At 45.8% G+C, this 21,521-nt stretch overlaps 1 protein-coding gene across 3 annotated transcripts in view; it reads right to left on the reverse strand.

Moving 5' to 3' along the window:
* Bend7 (BEN domain containing 7) overlaps positions 1-19,568 on the reverse strand; it is an 86,176-nt gene extending 66,608 nt beyond the window's left edge. For 2 of the 3 annotated variants that reach the window (XM_021152280.3, XM_021152272.3), the window contains exons 1-2: positions 19,135-19,568; positions 16,853-16,936 (exon numbers count right to left, since the gene is read on the reverse strand). In XM_021152280.3, coding sequence (XP_021007939.1) covers positions 16,853-16,936; positions 19,135-19,195 — 145 coding nt within the window. In that variant the 5' untranslated portion in view covers positions 19,196-19,568. Of the gene's footprint in view, positions 1-16,852; positions 16,939-19,134 lie in introns of those variants that run through there. The other variant, XM_029474175.2, reaches the window with a different exon arrangement.
* Between the last annotated feature and the right edge of the window lie 1,953 nt (positions 19,569-21,521).

Here is a 21,521-nt window from a genome sequence, read left to right on the forward strand (position 1 = left end):
GAAGAAACAGCTTCCAGTCTGGAGGGCAGACTACTGTCTTAAAGGGCTGGCTTTTCCAGTTCTTAAGTGCTAGCGCTGGAGTGGAGGGCAGAAGCCTCAGTACAGAGGTAACATTGAGAATGCTTTTCTGCTGGGGATGATGAAAATGTTCTGGAACCAGACAGTGGCAAGGGTTGCACAATACAGGAGAGTCCTTGTTACACATACGCTCAAGACTCCTTGCATTTTTCAGGTTAATGGCATGCTAAAGTAAATACAAAGAGAGCCGAGCTTCTCAGTGGGAAGCCGTATGCTGACCAGGATTACACTAATGGTCCCAAATATTTCCCCTCCGACACCTGTGTAAGCTGGTGTGGAACCAAGTCTTAGTGAAGACTAAACTTTAAGCATGTCTCAGGACATGCTAGCCATGAGGAAGGGCAGAAGGGAGGCAGGTTCCTCATGTCTGTGGTAGTTTTCCTCACCAAAATCCTCTGCAATGAACTGGAAGAAAAGGAATCTGAAGTAGACTCCACTATGAGAGGACCTGAGATTAGCACCTCGCAAATATTATCAAGGTTTCCAACAGGCATCCCCTGGGGGGGGGGGGAGAGGAGGAAGGTGCAAGTGGGGGGAAAGGGCTGTGTTTACCAGGGACATGCAAGACTGGGGTTCCAACTCAGCAAAGTATGGTCTGGGAAGAGACAGTTGATAAGAAGGAGCAACGGTTTTCTATGTGAACCCCCCTTTAAAACTGCAGTCTTCAGTGAAGCCCCAATAAATAAGGAACAGCAAGCTCTGCTGAAGAGGCCTTGCCAGGTGCCAGCTTCCTGTAAGGCCTTGGAGGGCATTCAAGAGATCCAAGGGCTCCACCAGCATAGTCTAAATGCCACCGAACAGGAGAGAGGCAAAAGAGTGGCCACAGAGTGCTGACCTGGTGAGTCAGATACCAGATAAGAGCATCCAGACTGTAATACGTGGTCGCATGTTTGAGGGCTCGGATAAACTAAAAACTAGACAAGGACACAAGAATAATTCACGGCAGGAATAAAAGTAAAGGATTTGATAAATATTTTACATTCCTTATGTCACTGATGATTAATGTAATGAAAATTAAGGTGAAACACATCATCCTTTCATTTGGCAAACAAGTATCACAGACTCATAAGAGTCTAGTTCTGAGTAGGGATACAGGCACTGTCATATATTCCTGCTAGGTATACAATTGGGTAAAACAAAACAAAATCCCTTTTTGGAGTGAAAGTTAGCAAGCCCCCTTGTCAGAATTAATCCTACAGAGACAGTTCAACAGTCTGTGATGCGGTACAAGATTAGTCATTGTAGCATCATTTCCTTAAGGAAATATTGGGAGCAATATTTCCTTATTCATACAGAGTATAATCAGCATAAATTCATAACAGAGGCATAACTACAGTTATGAGGCAGCAATGAAATAATTTTATAGTTGGGGGGGGGTCACCACAACATAAGGAACTGTATTAAAGGGTCACAGCATTAGGAAGGCTGAGAACCACTGTTCTAGGCTTTCCAGACAGTATTCTATTCAGGTGTGTCCAAACTTTTGGCATTACAACATATTATTATCTACAGATGTGTTGAATGACATTCAGGGATACCCTGAGATATACGTATCAGACACATCTACTTAGCCTGAGGATTAGCTGAGAACTTTGAACATTAGTCTATGCATTGTCCTCATTGGAAACTGCAGCATGGGCTAGAACTCACCTGGATGTCATTGGAATCTGGGTTCATGTGCTTCACCATGTGCCAGCCCACTCAGTTAGACAGTGAAGGCAGAGGGGCTCCTGCTGTGTTCACAACGTGTCCAGGGAGCTGCTGTTACATCCTCTGAATGCTGGTGAGTACCTTATTCCCTTAGCTATGTCACCATACATGGCGGTAGCTATGGAGTCTCTACAGGACCATCATTATGGGTTCTGACTTAACTGTGCTAATGATCTAGTCAAAGAACAAGGTTCATAAATTTCCTTTTAAATTAGAAACTTGATTCATATAAGTTCTGTTCTTTTTATGAAAAACAAATGTTTTATTCAGAGAAGTAGAATATGAATGTATTTATGTTAGTGATTCTATGACACATACAGCAAAAAGCTGACAATCTACACAGGACAAAAATAACAAAATCATAGATAGAGCTGTCTCCAAATCCTAGCACTGTGAGGGCAAAGCAAACCAACGGGGGTAAAGAGAAAGAAAGAAAGAAAAAAGAAGAGAAAACAGCAACACAAACTCAACAAACCAAACCAAAAGCAATAGCAAACACACAGAGAGAAGCAACAACAAAAACAAGACACTTCTGAGTTCCAACAGTAATGTAAATAAAATTCTTGCCTTCATTCAGTAAGAGATGAAATATTCATAACTTACTGTTTGGAAAGACACAGCCTTTTCAATATAATTTGAAATGCTGATCCTCTAATCTACTGTACAGAAATCTTCTGACGGAACTCTAATACACAAGTGCAAAGCTTGTCTTCCCAAGATGCTAATTTCCATATCTGTATCATCTATCAGTTAAATGTGAACATGACCGAGTACTGACTTCTTCAGTAATTAAAGAACTTCAGCTCCTGCCTCTTCTCTCCCTTAAGCTCTTGCTCTTACTCTCACCTTTCGGGCTCCTTCTCCCCCCCTCTTCTCCCCTCTCTCCACATGGCCATGGCCGCCCTCTACTTCTCTACTCTCCTCCCTCTCTCTGCCTTTCTACAATAAACACCTTGAAAGAAAGAAAGAAACAAACAAACAAACAAAAAACAAAAAACCAAAACAACAACAACAACAACAAAAACCCAAACCTTTAAATACTGCAAGTTAAATGCGCATGTGGTAACAGTTTTGTTTTCAATATAAATGATATTGATGATAATTAAACAAGTTTTGTCTGCAGTCTTTTTCTTTAAAGATTACATGAAGCTAAAGTTACCTGGAGGGTGGCAGCCTTCCAGGAGCAAGACTAGTGGGAAATCTCTAGAGTTGAGCAATGGTAGTTTAAACGGGTAGCTTCCAAACTTCCCAACCATGGTTCAAGTAAGAAACATATTTCCATGACAACCCAGAAGATGGAAACCCTACACACAAATGTGATGATAGTTTCATGAATTTATTAATTCATTAGGCCTGCATGCAATCTCTATGTATGTATGTATGTGTGTATGCATGCATGCATGTATTTATACTGCTGCTGCTGCTGCTGTTACTGTTCTCAGTGCTGGTGATAATCCACTAAGTTGGCATCACAACCCATTTCAACGTCAAAACCACCAGTCTGCAAAGCATTGCCTTTAATGCCTTGGGTTTTTTTCAGGAAGCCTGTTCAGGTGTCGTCCTGCCCTCCACATTCTTTCTGGAGTTACTGACTCTTGCTTGGCTCCACTGACCATCTGTATAGAACTCCAGTGCAGACTTCATTTCAGGATCCGAGACCCATATATCTAATTGCCTCTTAGCCTCTCTTAGCATCTCACAATCTGTTATTAGAATCTACTGTCCTATCAATAACCCAAGTTATTACTTACTATGTTTTATCTGGGCTGCTCTTAACTCCAATTGGCCAGCCCTTAGAGCTATGCTTTCTTGACTCCTAACCCATGGTGTCTTCTCCTTCCTCCTCCAATTTCTTCTCCCTTTGGGATTAAAATTTTCCATATCACAGCTTTATTTTGCTGTGACTGTACCTATCTCCAAGCCTTAGTTAATGGCACCAGCTCAGCTGACAAGTCAGACACCTGGGAACCATTCCTCCACTCTTCTCCCCTTCCTCTCCTCTCCTCTCCCCTCCCCTCTTCTCCTTTCCCCTTTTCACCTCCTCTCCCCTCCCCTTCCTCTCCCCCTCCTTTCCTTTCAACTGTCCTCCCCTTTCCTCTCCCTCTCCCTTCTATCTCCCCTTCCTCTCCTCTCCTCTCCCCTCCCTCTCTCTCCTCCCATCCCCTCCTCCTCTCTCCTCCCCTCCTCCTCTCTCCTCCCCTTCCTCCTCCTCCTCCTCCCCCTCCTCTTCACTCCTCCTCTCCTGTCCTGTCCTGTCCTGTCCTTCCTCTTCTCTCCCCTCTCTCTTCCCCTCTGTCTCCTCCTCCCTCTTCCCTCTCCCCACTCCTGTCCCTTCCCCTCTCCTCCTACCTCCCCTCCTGCAGACACGAAATCATTAAGTTCCATTTCTTGTCTGCTTCTCCATCACTACAACTTTACTCCCATCGTCACTGGATGAGGCTTCTACCCAAGAACCTTGGCAGCATCATTCTTCTCCAGCCTATTCCACCCTGACTTTAGTGAGATTTTCCAACTATGCAAATCTAATCATGCCATGTCCTGCTGCGAAATGCCAAAAACTTTATGATGAGGTCCCAGATCCCCAACATTGCTTACTGGTCTCCCCATCTGGCCTCCTTGCTCATTTCTGGAGTCTTGGCTTTTGTCACATTCCCTCCACCCCACCCCCATGTCCACAGAAGTGGCAATCAGGTTTGAGTACACATTAGAATCACATAGGTAATGTCTGACCTCCCTTCTGAACAATTCGATAGATCTAATTAGTGACCGCCATGTCAAGCCAGCAGACCACTGCTTTACATACAGTGAAGGCCTTCCAGCAGTCTCAGTGGTCCTGAAGCCCCTCCATGTCTCAGTCTCTACTTGTGCCATCAACCCTCTGAATGCTAAGCCACACCTTCAAGCTATATGTTTAGATCTCAGCTAAAAGGACATTTTCTCTATTTTTTCTTTTTTCCTTTTATTGAAAATAGATTTTTTCACCCTCACATAATTTTTCCCAATTATGGTTGCCCCTCTCTCTACTCCTCCCAGTTCCTCCCACCTCCCTTCCCATTCAGATCCACCCTACTTCTATCCCTCATTTGAAAACAAACAGGCTTCCAAGGGATAATAATAAAATAAATATAGTAAGACAAAACCAGAAAAACTCATCAGAATAGAAGAAAATGAATACGCAGATGGAAGAGGGCCCAAGAAAACATGAGAAGTAGGCATGGACACAGAGACCCACCCATTCACACATCCAGGGATCCCATAAATCACTGGCCTGGAAGAAAGGGCCACTTTCTAGAGGCTATGTTCCTGAATCCCCCAGAGGCCTCAGTATTCTAAGTATCCTTGGGATCCCTACTTCCCTTATCTCAAGGCAGGGGATTTAACATCTCTTTAGTCTGGCATTAGTGTCTGTTCAGTAGACAGCTGCAAAATGAATACAAAGTAAATTATATTAAGACACATGATGGGAAGATTCAGTTAAGGAAAGCTTTAAAAACATTGATCTATAAGAAGTAAACTGACAACTGTGGCATCTTTGAAGAAACGTCTCCCTTCCACCAAGCAAGCAGGGTATGGCAAACAGGGTCACTGTGTGGGTGCCTCGGTCCTGTCTTATCTTAGGAAAGCTTTTTCCGAAGGGATGTTAGAAATAGTTCCCTCTCCTTGACAAATGAAGAATTGCCAGAGTAAACCAGGGGGAGTTGGGTCAGGTGGGGACCAGACATCTCCACTGTGTTCCAGTACCAGGCTCTCCCTTCCTGAGGAGCAGTCAAAGGAAGGACACTGAACTTGTGAAGAAATGAAAGCTAACACTTCCATGGCGGCAGCTCCCAGCCATGGTTCATGCAGTGCATATTAAGGTGCTCATTAAAGTCTTGCTGTAATCGAAAAAATTATATATGTGCGATGAGAATGAGTTAGTGTTAATGGAAGAACCTTAGCTTCTGCCTCCCCTGACTTTGTGCTTTCTAGTTGTATCCTAACCTTGCGTTTCTGTGGGACTCTGTGCATTTTATCTGTAGGCGTAAAGTCAGGCTTGAGATATAATTCCATTAGCCACATACGCAACTCCATAGTCTATTATGTTGCATCAACTTTTTCTGTAAAAATAAATTGTTAAGGATATTATTCCTGGAACAGAATAAATTCTTGGAATTACTGAGTAACTTATGTACTGCACCGCTGTTCCAAGAACAGATCACTTATTTCATCATGACAAAGTAAAGTTATTAATCTTCTGGCTTCCACTTCAACAATAAGAGATGCTGAGGGATGTGCAGACACCTGCATTCCATTCCAGCTCAACTTTATATCATCCATAAACATCTCTGCTTTGGACACCTCATCCAAACAAATGCTCATAGCATCCTCCACGCAGCATTCGATTTTATGTAACTATAAAAGTTCCTTGATGTTAATTACAGAGACAAATGTCTCATCACACATTTGGTTACCAGATGCATAATTAGTTTTCTCCATTAACCTTTCAGATATAAAATTTGATTTCCAAGTAAAAAACACTGTAGAAACCTTGGAACCTGAATAACACAGTATATTTCTACATGCTTGAAAAAAAATGTAATACTCAGAGAACAATTTTATGGATTCTTATTTACAAGGATAGTGATTGTCTGGAATAGGAAAGAAAAATCTGTCTCGACTTTGCAATGATTTTAAATACATTGTCAAGTACACATGTAATAAGCTGTCCTTTGTGCAGAGAGGAGGCACAGTAACCTGACCATGAGTGGAATGTGCCCTCCATCTCTCCTGCTTGAGGCTGAATCAGTTCATCAGAGCTTCTCATCTGTGAGAGAGACAGACAAAGAAGGCTAAGACAACAACCAAACAACCAAGGCAAGAGTGCTCAGCAGTGGAGGGTGATGGGACAGTGCTGTGTTTCCATCAAGGTTTCCACCAAGAAACCTCATATGCAACGATGAGCAACAGGACGTGGTCAGATGGCGGTGTCCTCGCATCCTAGCTTTGTAAGTATATTCTGTGATTGCCACACAATGACAGACTTGCCTGGTGCTGCAGAACTGGAGTCTTCTCTGCTCAAAGCTAAATTGCCCACAAGTGACTACGCCATTCCTCTAAGGTCTGCTAAGGACTATGCTGTAGGTCACAAGCATGGAAATGATGTTTGATTGTTGTAACTTACTGACATTTATGTATATTTATGCTGCCAACATGTTAGGAGAGAAAGAAGAGCTCACTGCACTACTACATGGGGCATTCCTATGTAGGAAAACTGTCTCTACTCAATGTGGTATCTCACTCAGATTAGCTGACAATTGGTAGGAAATTATAGTTAGCATGTTTCTACATGGTACTCACCCATCCTCTCAAAAACAGTTATTAAGAACCTGTCCTGTGCCAAGTTTTGCACTGGGAAAACTGTAAGCATTTAAACTCAGAAGTCTTGCCCTTATAAAAGAGAGTTCTGCTGAGGCTGGAATGATAAATAACAGAGGGCCACACAGAAGGTGGAAGAGGCCACTCTAGACTGAGACCAGCAGTGGACATGCCCAGGATGTACTGCAATATTTCAGGGGCACCTTGACAAGTGGTGTGAGAGTCTGAGGCCATGGAGGTAGAAGATAGTTAATATACAGGTTCACAGAACAACTTCTTATTTCAGAGGGATAGGTTTGGAGTGGGAAGCTCTTATTAACCGAACAAATAGAAATATACACAATTAAAACTAAACATCTCATTGTTATAGTTGACATATTTTACTTCTGAAACGAGAGTCCAGTTAGTTACGTTTCACTTAAACCCAAGTTTAAAATCAGACCCTGCCTTCCTTCTTTCCTCCCTCCCTCCCTCCCTCCCTCCCTCCCTCCCTCCCTCCCTCTCTCCCTCCCTCCCTTCTTTCCTTCATCAAGCAGCTGTTGCTGTTCCTTCTGAGAACAGCAGTGCTGGACAAGGCTAACCCTTACCTACACTGTAGCATGAGAGGACCACAATTAAACTTTTTCTATTTCTACTTTACTAGGGATCCCATGAATGTTGCAGAGAAGACCCAGGGTGGGTGCATGCTGACTCCCTAAAGGATGCTTCAGGAATGACATAGAACCAGTGAAGAAGGACAGAAGATGGCAAGGTACATGGCTGATAGTTTGAGGAAGCAGGCCCACTGTAAGAGTGCAAAGTGGCTGGTGTCGCTGGGCAGAGGTGCTGAGAAGGGGAGTGTCAGAAATAAATGGGAAAGAGACAGTTTGCGATGGGAACCTTATCATGCTAAGGAGTGTGGCCTTAACTAAAAAGCATTAAACGAGGGGTATGGTGTGTGATACCAGAAAGAAGCTAACGGTCTTCCCCAAATCAACTACTGCATGTTTGTGCTGCTGGCATGCCCAGACTGACTCTCCTGCTGCCCAGACTGACTCTCCTGCTCCTGGCACATCTTTTTCTAGGTTGTTTTCTCTCCAATAATCTGCAATGCAATGCAACACACACACACACACACACACACACACACACACACAGGTTTCTTGTATCAGTGTTCTAGGCTTATTTTAAGCTTTGAAGGGCAAAATACACTGTTCCAAAATCTTTATCTAGATAGATAGGTAGATAGATAGGTAGATAGATAGATAGATAGATAGATAGATAGATAGATAGATAGATAGATAGATAGACAGACAGACAGACAGGTAGATAGATATCTCTCAGGGGAACTAGGAAGGAGAAGCTGTCAGTATGTCTCATATTCTGCCCTTTGAGAACATTTTTTAATAACCTAACCACAATCAATGTAGAAGTAAAACATGACATCTACAGTTCTCACTTAGAGAGCAGTTGTTGGACCACACAAAGCCTTCTGAGAAAGGCACCCTTTCTCAAGACAGTTAATGCCCTGTGTGGGTCCTCAAGAGAGGGTCAGGTGATGTCAATCTCTCTGTCCCCTGTAAGGCCTCCCTGGGAAGGTGAGACTTGAGCAGGGACGTATGGGATCTTTTGCCCCAGGAAGGCGATGCTGCTGCTAGGCTTGTTGCTGAACTGTATGATGCATGGCTTAAGTTTCTTTAAGTAAAGAGCCCTGCTCTGTGTGGACTCTGAGACCTGGGTAGCGTAAGCTCCATTTTTCAATGAGTCAGTGTTACCCATGGTGCTTTGCTTCTATGAAGGTTCCAATGTCCTGGCTAGGTTCAACACTAGCAGAACATGTAGCCTTTTAATCTTGATCTTCAACATGTTACTAGCTTTTACATTTAAGTTTATCTCCTTTTTGAACTTTTCTGGATATGTAAAAGAAAATATTTCAAATTGTATCTCACTGACTAACATCAGAAAAACCCAAATTTTAGCTTTAACATGTATAGTGGTTTCAATGATAATGGTGCCCATAGGCTTGTATGTTTGAACATTTGGCTCCCAAGTGGTGGACTGTCTAGGAAGGACTAAGAGACACATCCTTGTTGGAGGAGGTATGTCACTGGGGTGGGCTTTGGAAGATTTAAACCAAGTACTCTATATGTCTCTGTCTTCTTGACTGAGGATCAGGATGTAAGCTCTCATTTATTGCTCCAGCACCATGCCCGCTTGCCTGCTACCATATTTCCCACCATGGTGATCAAGGATGAACCCTCTGAAACTATAGGCAAGCCCCCAGTTAAATACTTCCCTTTATCAATTGCCTTGGTCGTGATGTTTTATCACAGAAACAGAACAGTGACTGAACATGATAGATTACAAGAACGTCCTCAGAGACGTTTTATGAAACACTGAAGTTTGTTTTATCTGCTCTTGCTAAAGTTTCAATAGGGTATTGTGTTCTAAGTTGGATCTTCAGTTTGATGCAGCGGTGTCTGATATGTTCATGTACTTAAATAACAAGTGTCCAAAAACTTACTGGGTGAACACCATTATAAACACAACACTATACTAATTGCTTCTGGGATTCCAAAGAGGAATCCAGGCCACTAGGATTAGATAATCTACATCAGGACAGGTCAGGAGAGATGGTGAAAATAAACAAGCAGTCTGATGTGACAACTGTTCAAATAGGTCTGGGGAAGGATCTGCATCATTACCTAGACCACAACAAGGCCAGGCACAAAAAGAATAAAGAGGAGGCAGCGCATGTTAAGCACTGGAAAGGAATGATGTTAGTTTTCGGCAGTAAAACACGCTGAAGAAGAACACTTTGAATTTGGAAGGAGATGGAGATGGGGATAATACAAATTAAGAGTGTGAGCTTTCCAGTTCGAAAAGATGGTATTTGGGATTCTGTATGTGCTTGCTCAGGAGGAGTCTGATGAAGTCTGGAAGCCAGTGCTGCTCCATCACGGAAAATAAAGACGTTTGCTCAAGAGTTTTGTTCAAGGTGTCATCATTTTTTTATTTTAAAAAATTTGGGTGGGTATTTTGCCTATATGTGTATCTGTGTACCACATGCATGCAGCATCTGCGGAAGACAGAACAGGGGTTTAGCTCCCCCAGAACCTGAGTTATCAGTCATGGTGTATGTGAGTGCGGGGAGTTAAACCTGGGTCCTCTGCAAGAGCAGCCAGTACATTTCACTGAGCTATCTCTGCAGCCCCTCGAGGTAATTTATTAACTTTCGACCTGAGACCAAACTCAAGTTTTCTGAACCTAAGTCTACTTTTTCTCTACTGGGCTATAAACTGAAAAGCTTATGACCTGGGCAATATTGGAATTAAACTTTAAATGTGGCCTAGGTAATACTGGAATTGAACTTTGAACATTGTCAAAACAGAGTGGATTTTGTGAGGAGTCTGGAACTGGAGCAGGCATGGTAGGAGAGCGCAGATGGCAGAAGCAGCCTTAGTAAGAGGGCAGGGACAAGAAAGCAAGGAGCTCCTGGGGGCTATGAGAAGAGACCACTTTGGCACAGAACATTTTTATCCAGTGTAAATAAAATAGAAGAGAAGAATAGAAAGGTAAGCTAGAGAGACAAGGAGCAAGAAGATAGGAGGATGGGCCCTACTTTCTATATGAAGCAGAAGCAGAAAGAATCTGGCCAGACCACATTCAAAGGTGGCTCCTGTTACTGTTCCACAACTCAGGCAAGTGAACATTTCTATAGATCTACTTCTCTCATCTACAGATGGAAACGGCTTCTCAGAAGTGTGGTGAGTTTACGAGACCATGAATAACCCTCTCTTCCTTAGAGGCTCCTGAGCTTCTCCAGGTCTAAAGTATAAACTACCTCCTACCTGGGACGCCATCTTCATCTAGAGAAGCACCACTTGCTGGGGAGCAGGCATGTAGAAGCAGGGATGTGCTGGCAGGATTCAACGGACAAACGAGGGATGCTGAGTTCTCAGTTAAGAGAGACAAACTTGATCCTATAGTCTCTGCAGAGAGGTCACTCAGTCAGATCAGCTCACATGAGCAGCGTGTGAGGAAAGGATTAGAGACAGTCCTGCTATGGTGAAAAGATCTCAGAGCAGGGTATCAAGACACCTGAATTTAAGTGTGGTCAACTGCTAAGCACTGTATGGCCTTATGCAAGTCGGTTCTATCTCCAAGATAAGTCTCACATTTGTCAAGCAGGAGGAAGACAGAGGTCTATTTCCTAGCAGTGATAGTAACTTTGTGACTAGTGAAAGTGGTGGGACAAGGCTACCTGCCATGGCCCCCTGCCTCTGGGTAGACAGCGCAGCTTAAGAATGACCAACTTTGCATCTGACGCTACAATGTATCTAATGTACCCAGGAGACTTTCTAACAGAGAAGCTGACTGCAACATTTCTGAAGACTTTTGTGGGGTAGAGGCTTGAGCATAATCCCACACTTTGTTACTAACTGCAATCTTAGACACCATGGGGTTCAGTGGTTACTGAACAATGACTGTAGTACTCTAATAAGCTAGAGGTTCACAAGACTCTAGGGGGCATGTGAGGTTCTCTGAGTCTCCTTTACCCTTCTAGGGACAGCTTTGCTCTCCTTTTATCAGTAGTTCGTTGTGGGACAGTGAGCTGTGCATAGGCTTCGAACCACAGTGACCCTGTAGGTGACTTCCACCTGGAAAGGACGGCAGGTGTTCGGCCACGACCACTGGGCCCCTGGCTCCTGGCACAGCTATAGCCTCCGACATTCCCCAACAAAGAGGTGTGTGGCCATCAGTCACATAGGGCAATGCCCCAAGTCCCTGGTATTCTGTCTGAACTCTACCTCCACAGTTACCTGGCAACAGCCAGGTAGGCCTAGCCCACTATAAAAGGGGCTGCTTTTCCCCCTCCTCCCTCTTTTACTCTTACTCCAGCTTCCCGCTTGCTTCTCTCTTGCCCTCTTGCTCCCCCTCTCTCCACATTCCCTTCCCCCCTCTCTCCACGTGGCCATGGCCTCTACCTCTCTACTCTCTCTGCCTTTCTACAATAAATGCCTTAAAACCATGGACTGCCTCTTCTCATCGGGACCCGCAGTGCTGGAACAATGGAGCAGGTCTTCCTCTAATGAGCTGTGTGTCTAACCTCCAGCAGGAGGATTCTCTGAGTTCCCAGACAGGGTTTCTGCCAATCCAAACTGCCACTGAGCAAGACCAGGACTCCCCTCCCAGCAGTAACCAGCCAGAGCTCTCTCCTCCCTGCCCTTTTCCCTTCGGCCTGGGTCAGAGTCCACCTTCGGGCCCCCACTCTGTTCTCAGCTCTTCCGAGACACAGCGACATCCAAGAGCTAGAACCTGCTCTCCGTGCAGGCCTGGGGACCCAGAGTCAACTCTGGCAGGTCCTCAGAGATCCCAGATTGTGGGAAAACACACTGGTTTACATCCTAGTTCTGAGCAACCGGGCATCTCTGTAAACTCCCAAATTCCCCTACAGAATAGAAACAACAGTGCCTTTTACTAGGGCAATGAATGGAATAGCATACACAGGTTCTTAGTGTTATGCTGCACCTGACTTTTGAGAAATGCTACCTATGTTCGCCTTAGTTTTAGTACAGAGTTGTCTCCTCCCTGGGCCATCAAGGAAAGGCAGCACTGCCACAGGAAGGGCAGGTACTTTACCTGGGGGGGGGTGGTGTCCGTGAAGCGTCTGGTAAGCGGAATGAGTGCAACAGTTTAGATTCCAGATCCTGACTGGTATTTAAGGATTCTGCCCTTTTCCTCTTTCCCCTCTACCCTCAGGTTGCACCCCACTCTTGTCACGATACATGATGAAACATCTAGAAGGAAGGAAAGCTTCCCAGGGCGGTACTTTTGGTGATGGAGGTGGGGGCCTCCAAGAACTGAGGTGGGACCCAGGCTTTTTAATCCCTAGGTGAAGAGTGGCCATCCCAGCTCTCCAAAGAGGAGCCCTGCACTGTGGTCAGGGACTACGTTCCTAGCTTTAAGAGGCGTGTGGAAGGCTTATGTGTGTTCTCTTGAGGAAGATTCGGAGCCCTTGGTAGGGGGAGTTCTTATCCAGATACAGGGATCTGGGCCCAGTCAAACAGCATCACTGCTGAACCACGTACTCCATCGGCTGAAAGCAGTGCTACTGGATGAAATATGAAAGACACCAGCACATAGAGGGGGTGGCACACATGCAATTGGAGTTTGATAAATATTTGCTAAATGAATAAATTAATGAGACTTGAACACCTGATAAATATGCCTCAGATTTATATCCTACAAAAGTAAAGCTGAACTAAAAGCTAGAGTATAAAAAGGGACTTAATATTCGTATCACTATTACAAAGAACACACTGCCTCATTTAAAGGTGTCTGACTTCTAGCTAAAGTCTCAATAGTACTTGGCTTGGCTGGGCAGAGGAGAAGTTAGGAGTTAGGTTCTGTTGCTAGTAGTACCTCTTTTCACTCTAAGCTTTAGGGCTCGTTATTCCTGGAATAATAACAACTGTCCTGATTATAGAAGGACTCCCAGATAGAAGGAGAATACTCTCTAAAGTGCAACCCTCACTTAGGATCTAATTGTAGACAAGCCTGCTTATCAGTCTCGCTTAGCCAGTCCCTCCCTTCCCACCAGGAATCTTCTACCTATGCAAATCTCAGTGGTTCAAGGTCTAGCTCCCCACCCTACCCTTGCAACTAGCTCTTGAGCCTTTCCCTGTTCCTTTCCAACAGCCATTTAATTACTGTTCAGGCAGAAGACACACACAGTGGAGTGTTTAAAGCTCAGGCAGGACTTGCCCTAGGGTTCCACTTGGGTTAAGTCCTACGGAGTGACCTTTGGTACCCTCCGCAACATCTCTGAGCCTTATCTGCAATGAGGATGACAAGGCTGGCATGCGTGTGCTGTGTGTGGGGGAGGCAATCGGAACACTCATACAGAGCCTCGCAGCCTCGCTCACACGGCCGCTGCTAGGACTGCTGCACATTGCATCTTTCTTCCAGAACTGCCTTATCCACACATCCTCCCAAAGGACTTTAGTCCTCAGGGTCCCTGTCCTATCCATTTCTGATCGAATTCACATTCCAGAAAGGTGCTCAGCTCCCAGTATTTCCTCACAGGAACACTTGTTGAGTTGATTAAACAGATTGTCTCCCTCCAAACAGTGCTCAAATCTTTACTGTAGTTTCAAAGAGCTGGCTTGAGAAAGTCAAAGTCCACAGGGTAAAATTGCCTCTTCTCACCCTTAAACAAAGCACTTACACACGCTACCATTCTAGGGAGTTACTTTACCACTCGGATATGGTACATTAGTGAGCAGCCTAAAAATATTCCAAAGAAATAGATTTGATGTGGGAAGTTCTGATAAATTCCAGGGTACTCTCTATCCCCCTGAAATACACACTTGAATCTTCTAGATGCAGTGTTGCAGAGAACACACATGTCTGAATACAGAGCGTCCTATGTAAAGTCCTGAAAGCTATGTGCTAGTACTTTCTATAACTCTCAAGTACTTAAGTATCAAACTCTTCTAGATCTACACCCTAAGAATGAATAGGACTCAGCAATTTACAAACAAGCCAGATGTAAATCTGTTTTAAGAAGAGTAACACAAACTGTCAACAACAATTTTTTTGTTTGTTTGTTTTTTGTTTTTCGAGACAGGGTTTCTCTGTATAGCCCTGGCTGTCCTGGAACTCACTTTGTAGTCCAGGCTGGCCTCGAACTCAGAAATCCGCCTGCCTCTGCCTCCCAAGTGCTGGGATTAAAGGCGTGCGCCACCACCACCCGGCTAACAACAAAATTCTTAATTTTGGATGTCATCTGTAATTATTTCCTGCTCTATGAAATTGTGTTTCCAAATCATTTGCACTTCTTTTTAATTGGCCTATAGGATCTTTGAGAACCAGATCTGATCTTCCCCAGAACAGGTGCTTCTTCAACCTCTGAACTGTCTGTCAAAGGCTTTTCTACAAACCATGGTCAAGATGGACTCAAGGCCTGGTTCCTTAACGATATCTTCAGTTCAAACAAGGAAGGAAGACCATTGCCCCGCCCAAGAGCTTGCATTTATGGAGTGCCGAGTGCTAGCACCATCCTATCTTCATCCTTTCCTTCAGCCTCACACTTTGTTACTAACATCACTACTATTTCCCAAGCAACTGATAGGAAGGAGCTGCCTGGAGGCCTTTGCAGGACAAGAACTAAGTCCAGGCCATGCGGTTCCACTTACATGAGAACGGTAAACTTTCTACCAAAAGGCAAATTCCTTTTCTCAGATGGCTTCAAGTGATACTTAGCTTCTCACCCAGGTTAGGGCACAGAAGGGACGGGTCTCTTTCTGGGCCATAACATCTCACTTGGCTGTGGTGTTCAGTGTTCCTAAGAGTCAGTAGGTGCTGGGAGTGGTCCTGGTCTTGGGAGTGTTCCCTGCCTTACTAAAAAGGCCCGAGTGCCTGTGACCACCACCATTCTGGCAGGAGCGGCTCATGTCTATTTCACCTCTGTAAGTGTAACTTCTCTTTGCAAGCTTTGCACACTTTTTCTTCCTTAAACCAAAACAGAGGAAGAAATCTTGGGCAAAAATATAGTCGTTATAATGTTTGAATACGAAACAAAAGAAAACAAAACAAAAGTACCAATCTGGATGTAAGTGGCAATCAAGCGCAGATAACCGCAGTAACTGAGCAGTCCTGGCCCTTGCTCTCAAGCACTCTTACTCTAGTTTCCCACAGGCTCGCTCCTTCCTGGTTCAGCAGTACCTGGCCCTCACCCTACTACCTGAGGAGGTAGAGAGTCCAGGATGGGCAAAGGTGAAAGCAAACCCCACCATCTACCTTGCACTTTGCCTTGATAAACACTGCCAGAGGAAGCATCCTGGACAGTTTGATTTTGGGCTCAAAGGCTACAGATAACAAACGTAAGATGCTTCGTGGACACACCTCATGCCTAAGCTATACAAATACAGGCAACCAGGGTACACTTTTGGCTACCTACATATCTGTGGGCACTTGTCATAGGTGTGGAGGATGCTGCCTTTGCTCCCTCTGTCCCCGAGGTAGGTAAGCCAGGAAGGGTGGTGACAGAAGACAGTCACCTTTTCTCTCTGACCACAAATGTGAGTGAAAAAGACACAGCCAGGAAGTGCAAAGCTGTTGAGTAGTAAGAGGCACTATCAAGAGGTGGCAAGGCAGACAATCACTTTTGTCCTCTTTACGCTGCTTGGACTACAGATTTAATTTAACTGTGCCGCGGCAGGATTAGCAACCAGGCCATAGAGGTGAAAGGACATTTTAATAAGACAGCACATCCATCCTCTATCCCACCCAAGGCAGAAGCAAAACCAAACAAATAGCAGCTTCCTGGAAATTGAATTTCTGTTATCCAGATGTCAAAGATGTAATACCCCAATTACACAAACTATTGCCAGTGAAGCATGCCAGCGAATATGCAATGTAAATGGGGTGAGCGCCGAGTGGCGAAACTGCGTAGTCAGCATCTGGCTCTGTGACTGAGTGATAATTAGCACTGTGTGTAGACACTAATAAACATTTATGTCTGAAATTACAACTTTTAGCAATGTTAATAAGGGATATATTGGCAATCTGTAAAATAAAAGGTCTTGAAAAGAATGTCATGCATTAAGCAATGGCAGACATTTCCCGTTCTTCTATAATCTCTCCCACCACCACCCTGCCCCTGAAATTGCAAATGGCCACGCCACACTGTTTTGCTGAGAAATTAATTGACATAAGAACCTACCTAAGAAAATGGGTTGTGTCTCTTTGGTCTCCCCATTAACATCATTGCTGAATTCTGAGATTTTATACACCTCATGGTGATAATCTGGCATGAGAAAATAACCGAAAATTAGTATTTCAATGACTTCAACAAATAGGAATAAGCAGCTAAAGACTCCCATCTCCAGGTGTATAATTTATAAGTATATTTTCAAGAACTCTCACAGAAACTGGAGTCAACAGTAATCACCCAAACTTTACTTACTGTGAAGTGCAGGAACCTGAAATACCACTTCGCCTTACTAAACAGATATGTTTGACTACAGCAAGTATATTTGTAAAAATAAAATAAAATAAAGAAAAAAGAAAGAAAAGAAAAAAAATCTTGCCAAATCACAGGTCAATGGAGTTTCTCAAAAGCATTTCCACTACCATTTCTGTGAGCATATCAATCGCATGTTTCGGAACTGCCTCTCTACTGGGTTTACCCAGAAAATCTCAGCTTAAAAGTAAGCATGTATTTAAAAAAAAAAAAGATATTGATGTGTTTTTTTAAAGGTATACTTTGAAAAGAAGCACGTCTTTTACCTTTCACATAAGTGAATCTTTTGCAATTACTGCCCTTACTGAAGATGCAATAGTTTATCTTCCAAAAACAAGTGAAAAGCAGCTGCACAGCAGAATCACTCACCATTCAAAAAGAAAAGGAAAAACTTACTATGTTAATCAAAATTTCAAATATAACATCTTGCGATCTTGTGTGGAAACTACAGCATTTTGATAATGTAGCTCTTTACAAAGCAGGACCACCCAGGTATGAAAATAGAGGTCCCTACTCAACAACTGCCCAAGGTTTGGGTGGGCTCGTTTGCTTGTTGTTTGTCTTAGCTGTCACAGGACAACATGACAAAACTACCCTCTCTCTTAAGATAGAGTAGTCAGTTCCCTGGGGTCATAAATAAGAAAGCAGCCTCCATTCCTGAATGAAGCATGTTGTATCAACAGGGCCATCACACTCGGAAAGACTTCCAGAGTAGTCAACATCCTGGTTGGGGAGGTGGAGGCCGAGAAGGAGTAGCCAAATATTTTGAATGCACGCACTACACTATTTCAGGCATCTATCGTTAAACAGTACAAAGCTAAATTAGGGGAAACACAGATGAGCAGATTCGCAAAAATGTCTATAATTAAACCGTTTCCAGACTAACCAAAAGTGAGCTTTATAAAATCCTCATATCTGCTTAGTTGAGTTCGGAAAAACTCCATCCCTTGCAGTCACCTGTTCACATGTGACTTTTGCTGGGGCCCTTGGAACAATCATGTGGCTCTTTCCTCAGATGCTAACGCTAGATAAAAACCACCTAGGGAAAGTGGAGAGCTTCTCTGATTTGGCTTTGACCCAAGTTAATGCAAAGATATTTAAAGAGTGTGGGCTCATATTAGGACTTGTACCATTACCTCTGGGGAGGTGGGGCGGGGGGGGGGGAGGTATCTCCATTCTCGATTATTAAGGTGATACATTTTGACAGGTGTTTCTTGTCCGAGTTGGCACCATTTTTTAAAGACTCAAATCAGGAAGATGGGCCCGAACAAGAAACAGAACCCAGAGGAGATACTAGTCAACTTTCTCCTCCCCGGGCAAAATAAACGCCTATAAAGAGTGTGCTGTACACCTGTTAGTCGGCAGGACCTAGCTGGATTTTTCTTTCTTTCTTGTGACGCGACACTTGTCTGACTGGTATACGAGATAATCTTAAAACTACCTTTCCACCCAAATCACTCAGCTGGAAAAGATGCTGTATGTCAACAATTTCTGCCTTGAGCTTCGATTCCCTAATGAGCTGATTCTTCTTAAAAAGAACAATGATCATCTTTTTCTCCCCTCCTTCTCTTTGCGTGGGGGAAGAAAAAAAAAAAAAAAAAAAAAAAAAACGAAAACAAAAACAAATCCCAGTCTATTCTCGGCCTGCCGGCCAGGCAAACCCTCGGCCACCCCAGCCCAGCGGCCGCCGCGGCGGCGGCACCCCAGAGTGGGCTCGGCTCCCCGGTGTCATTGTTTGCTAATTTCCTGACGTGCCCTCCGATTTGTTTACCTTCAATAACACCCGGTGGGTCCCCCTCAGGCACAACTTTCCCCGCGGCGGGGCGTGTGCGGCCCGCGGGGGGCCCGGGTTCGGGCGGGGACGAGGGGGTCGGGGCGGGCGCGCCCCCGGCGTGGAGACCGCGGGCGGCCCGGGCGCGCGGGGCCGAGTGCGCGGAGCGCGGCGCCGGCTTCCCGCCGCTGTCCCCGGGCCGGCAGCTTACCTCGGCTCACCAGTTTGAAGCTCTGGGATTTCCTGCTTCTTTTCCTCTCCGAGAACTCCATGGTGCGGGCAAGGTGGCGGCGCGGCAGGAGACTGAGGCGGCGGCTGAGGCGGGCTCGTGTCACCGCCGCGGAGCCGCCGGGACCAAGGTCCGCGTCGCGATCGGCGGGGGAGGCCGAGGGACGGGAGGAACCACCGCGAGCCCGGCCGGGGGTTGCGCGCCCGGGGCGAAGTTGTCCCCGCGCGCGGCGCCGCCTCCCCGGTGTCTTAGGCGACCCCTCGGTGCCCCCTCATGCCGCCTCGCTCCTTCCCGAACGCAGCCCGCCGCAGCCCAACTTTCCGTTGGGAGCGGGGCCGGGCTGGGGCGCGGAGCTGCGGGGTGCTCGCCGCGGCCCGCCTGGGCTCAGCCTGCGGACGCGGCCCGGGGGACGCGGCGAGCCGAGGGAGGGCGGCGGCGGCGGGTGCGGAGCGGCGGCCGGGGCGCTGACCGCCCCCGCGGGAGGAGGGGCCGCGCCGGCGGAGGGGGCGGCGCCGCCGGGACCCCGGGGCCACCTGCTGGCGGAGCCGGGCCGCCGCCATCCCCCGGGGGCCGCCGCCACTGCTGGACTCGGCCGTGCGGCGACCCGGCATGGGCCGGAGGCCGCGCGGTTCAGAGTCCGGAGCAGCCCGGTCCGGTGGAGCTGCCCCACGGGCGGACGCCGCGCTCTGCGGGGCCTCCCTCTGCCGCTCCCGGAGGCGAACCTGCCTTTAGAAATAAGTCAGGGATCGCGGCTACTTGGCGGCCAGCCCTCGCTCTGTCTGAGAGCCGGGCGGTGCCAGGGCCAGACGCGGATTTTAGGCAACTTTTAACGGGGGGGTGAAGAACTTACCCATCCGCGCTCTTCGAGCAAACACAGAGAAATTTGAGCATGTACTGCTGAGAAGACTATGGGATGGAGCGAACATCAATTCTTATCCCCACCCTCGGGGCTGTAGGGGGAAGTTATATGCAAAGGGGGTGCTTGGAATGGTGTTTTGGGGAGAGGAGTACTAGAGTTGAGTGCAAGGGGGTGCAGGCTCTTAGGGAAACAGTGGTCATAGCAGGTGCATAGACTCTGCCACTTGACGCAGAAATACCAAAATAATTGCCGTCCACCAATGGCCATTTATGTAATATTTTTCTCTGGGGAGCCAAGTGTGCACTTACTGTAGGCGCCATTTCTTACCACATGTTTTAAGTGGGAATAGAAAAGATTTTTTACATCACCTGGGAATGGTAGTGTGGGAACATGATCTGACACGCTTAAAAGTACGGCCTCCAAATCTGTGGTTTCTAGACCAGAGTACAAAGGGGAAGAAGGGATCCCGGGCTGCTGCTCCAACACCTTGGGAAGGCCAGGTTGCTCCAAAGAAGGCAGAGGAAAGGGGGAGGGGTTGGGGTGGGCTGTCTTGATGAATGATTGAGGTTAGTTGCACTCAAATGGACAGCCGTTCAAAAGCCACTCTGATAGAACCGTGACGTTAGGAGCAGGGTGACTACCAAGGAGCAAGCAGTGCAAACATGCCTGGGAAATAAAACCAAAGAACCGGTGAGCAGCAAGCCAACTGGAGACAACAGGATAGACACAGATGTGGATAGACACGGGCGTGGACACCCGGCCGTGTGGACACCCGGCTGGCCGCAGGGAGACCAAGCGCTTCATTCAGCTCGAAAGCAAGTCACTTTAAGAGGGAATTCATTTTTTTTTCCTACTTCCTTTGAGATTATGTTAGAGGCTGAGTCCTTTTCCCAGAAAGGTGTATGGAAGAAATGAAATTGTATTTGGTGAAGTTCTTTGATCTCTTTAGAGTTATAAGACGCAGTTCAGTATGATAGTGGTTTGGGCAATAATCCCACTTGTTTCTTCCCCCACCTCCATTCAAAACCAGAATTTTAAAAACCTGAAGGTGTCTGGGATGTTTCTAAAGTAAGAAAACATTCTACACCCCATTCTAGGGCCGAGAGAGAGAGAGAGAGAGAGAGAGAGAGAGAGAGAGAGAGAGAGAGAGAGAGATTGATCCCTTGTCAAATTTTATTCCAGTAGTCACAGGCTGAGTGCTACACTAATTGAATAATGCAGAGTATTCTTGCCTTGGAGCATAAAGTAAGCTTTTATTGTGCTTAAACTATGATGAAATCATTGAAGGTATCACCCCAAGAAGCACATCCCTAGGAAAGATATTGTCACTTTAAGTTCAAGCAGGAATGTGACTTCTACCTGCTGAAGGGAATATCCTCTATGTAGTTAAGGGAATATTTTAAGAGACTACCTAAAAATAATAGTAACTATGTAACTTTGCCCTTTTGACTGAGCTCTTCAAAGATGGTCCATGAGTGGACTGGTGTGTAAAGACTATGAAACAGCCTGT

This window comes from Mus caroli, unplaced genomic scaffold (genome assembly GCF_978045245.1).
Source record: "Mus caroli unplaced genomic scaffold, Mus_caroli_1 scaffold_2, whole genome shotgun sequence".
NCBI lineage: Eukaryota > Metazoa > Chordata > Mammalia > Rodentia > Muridae > Mus > Mus caroli.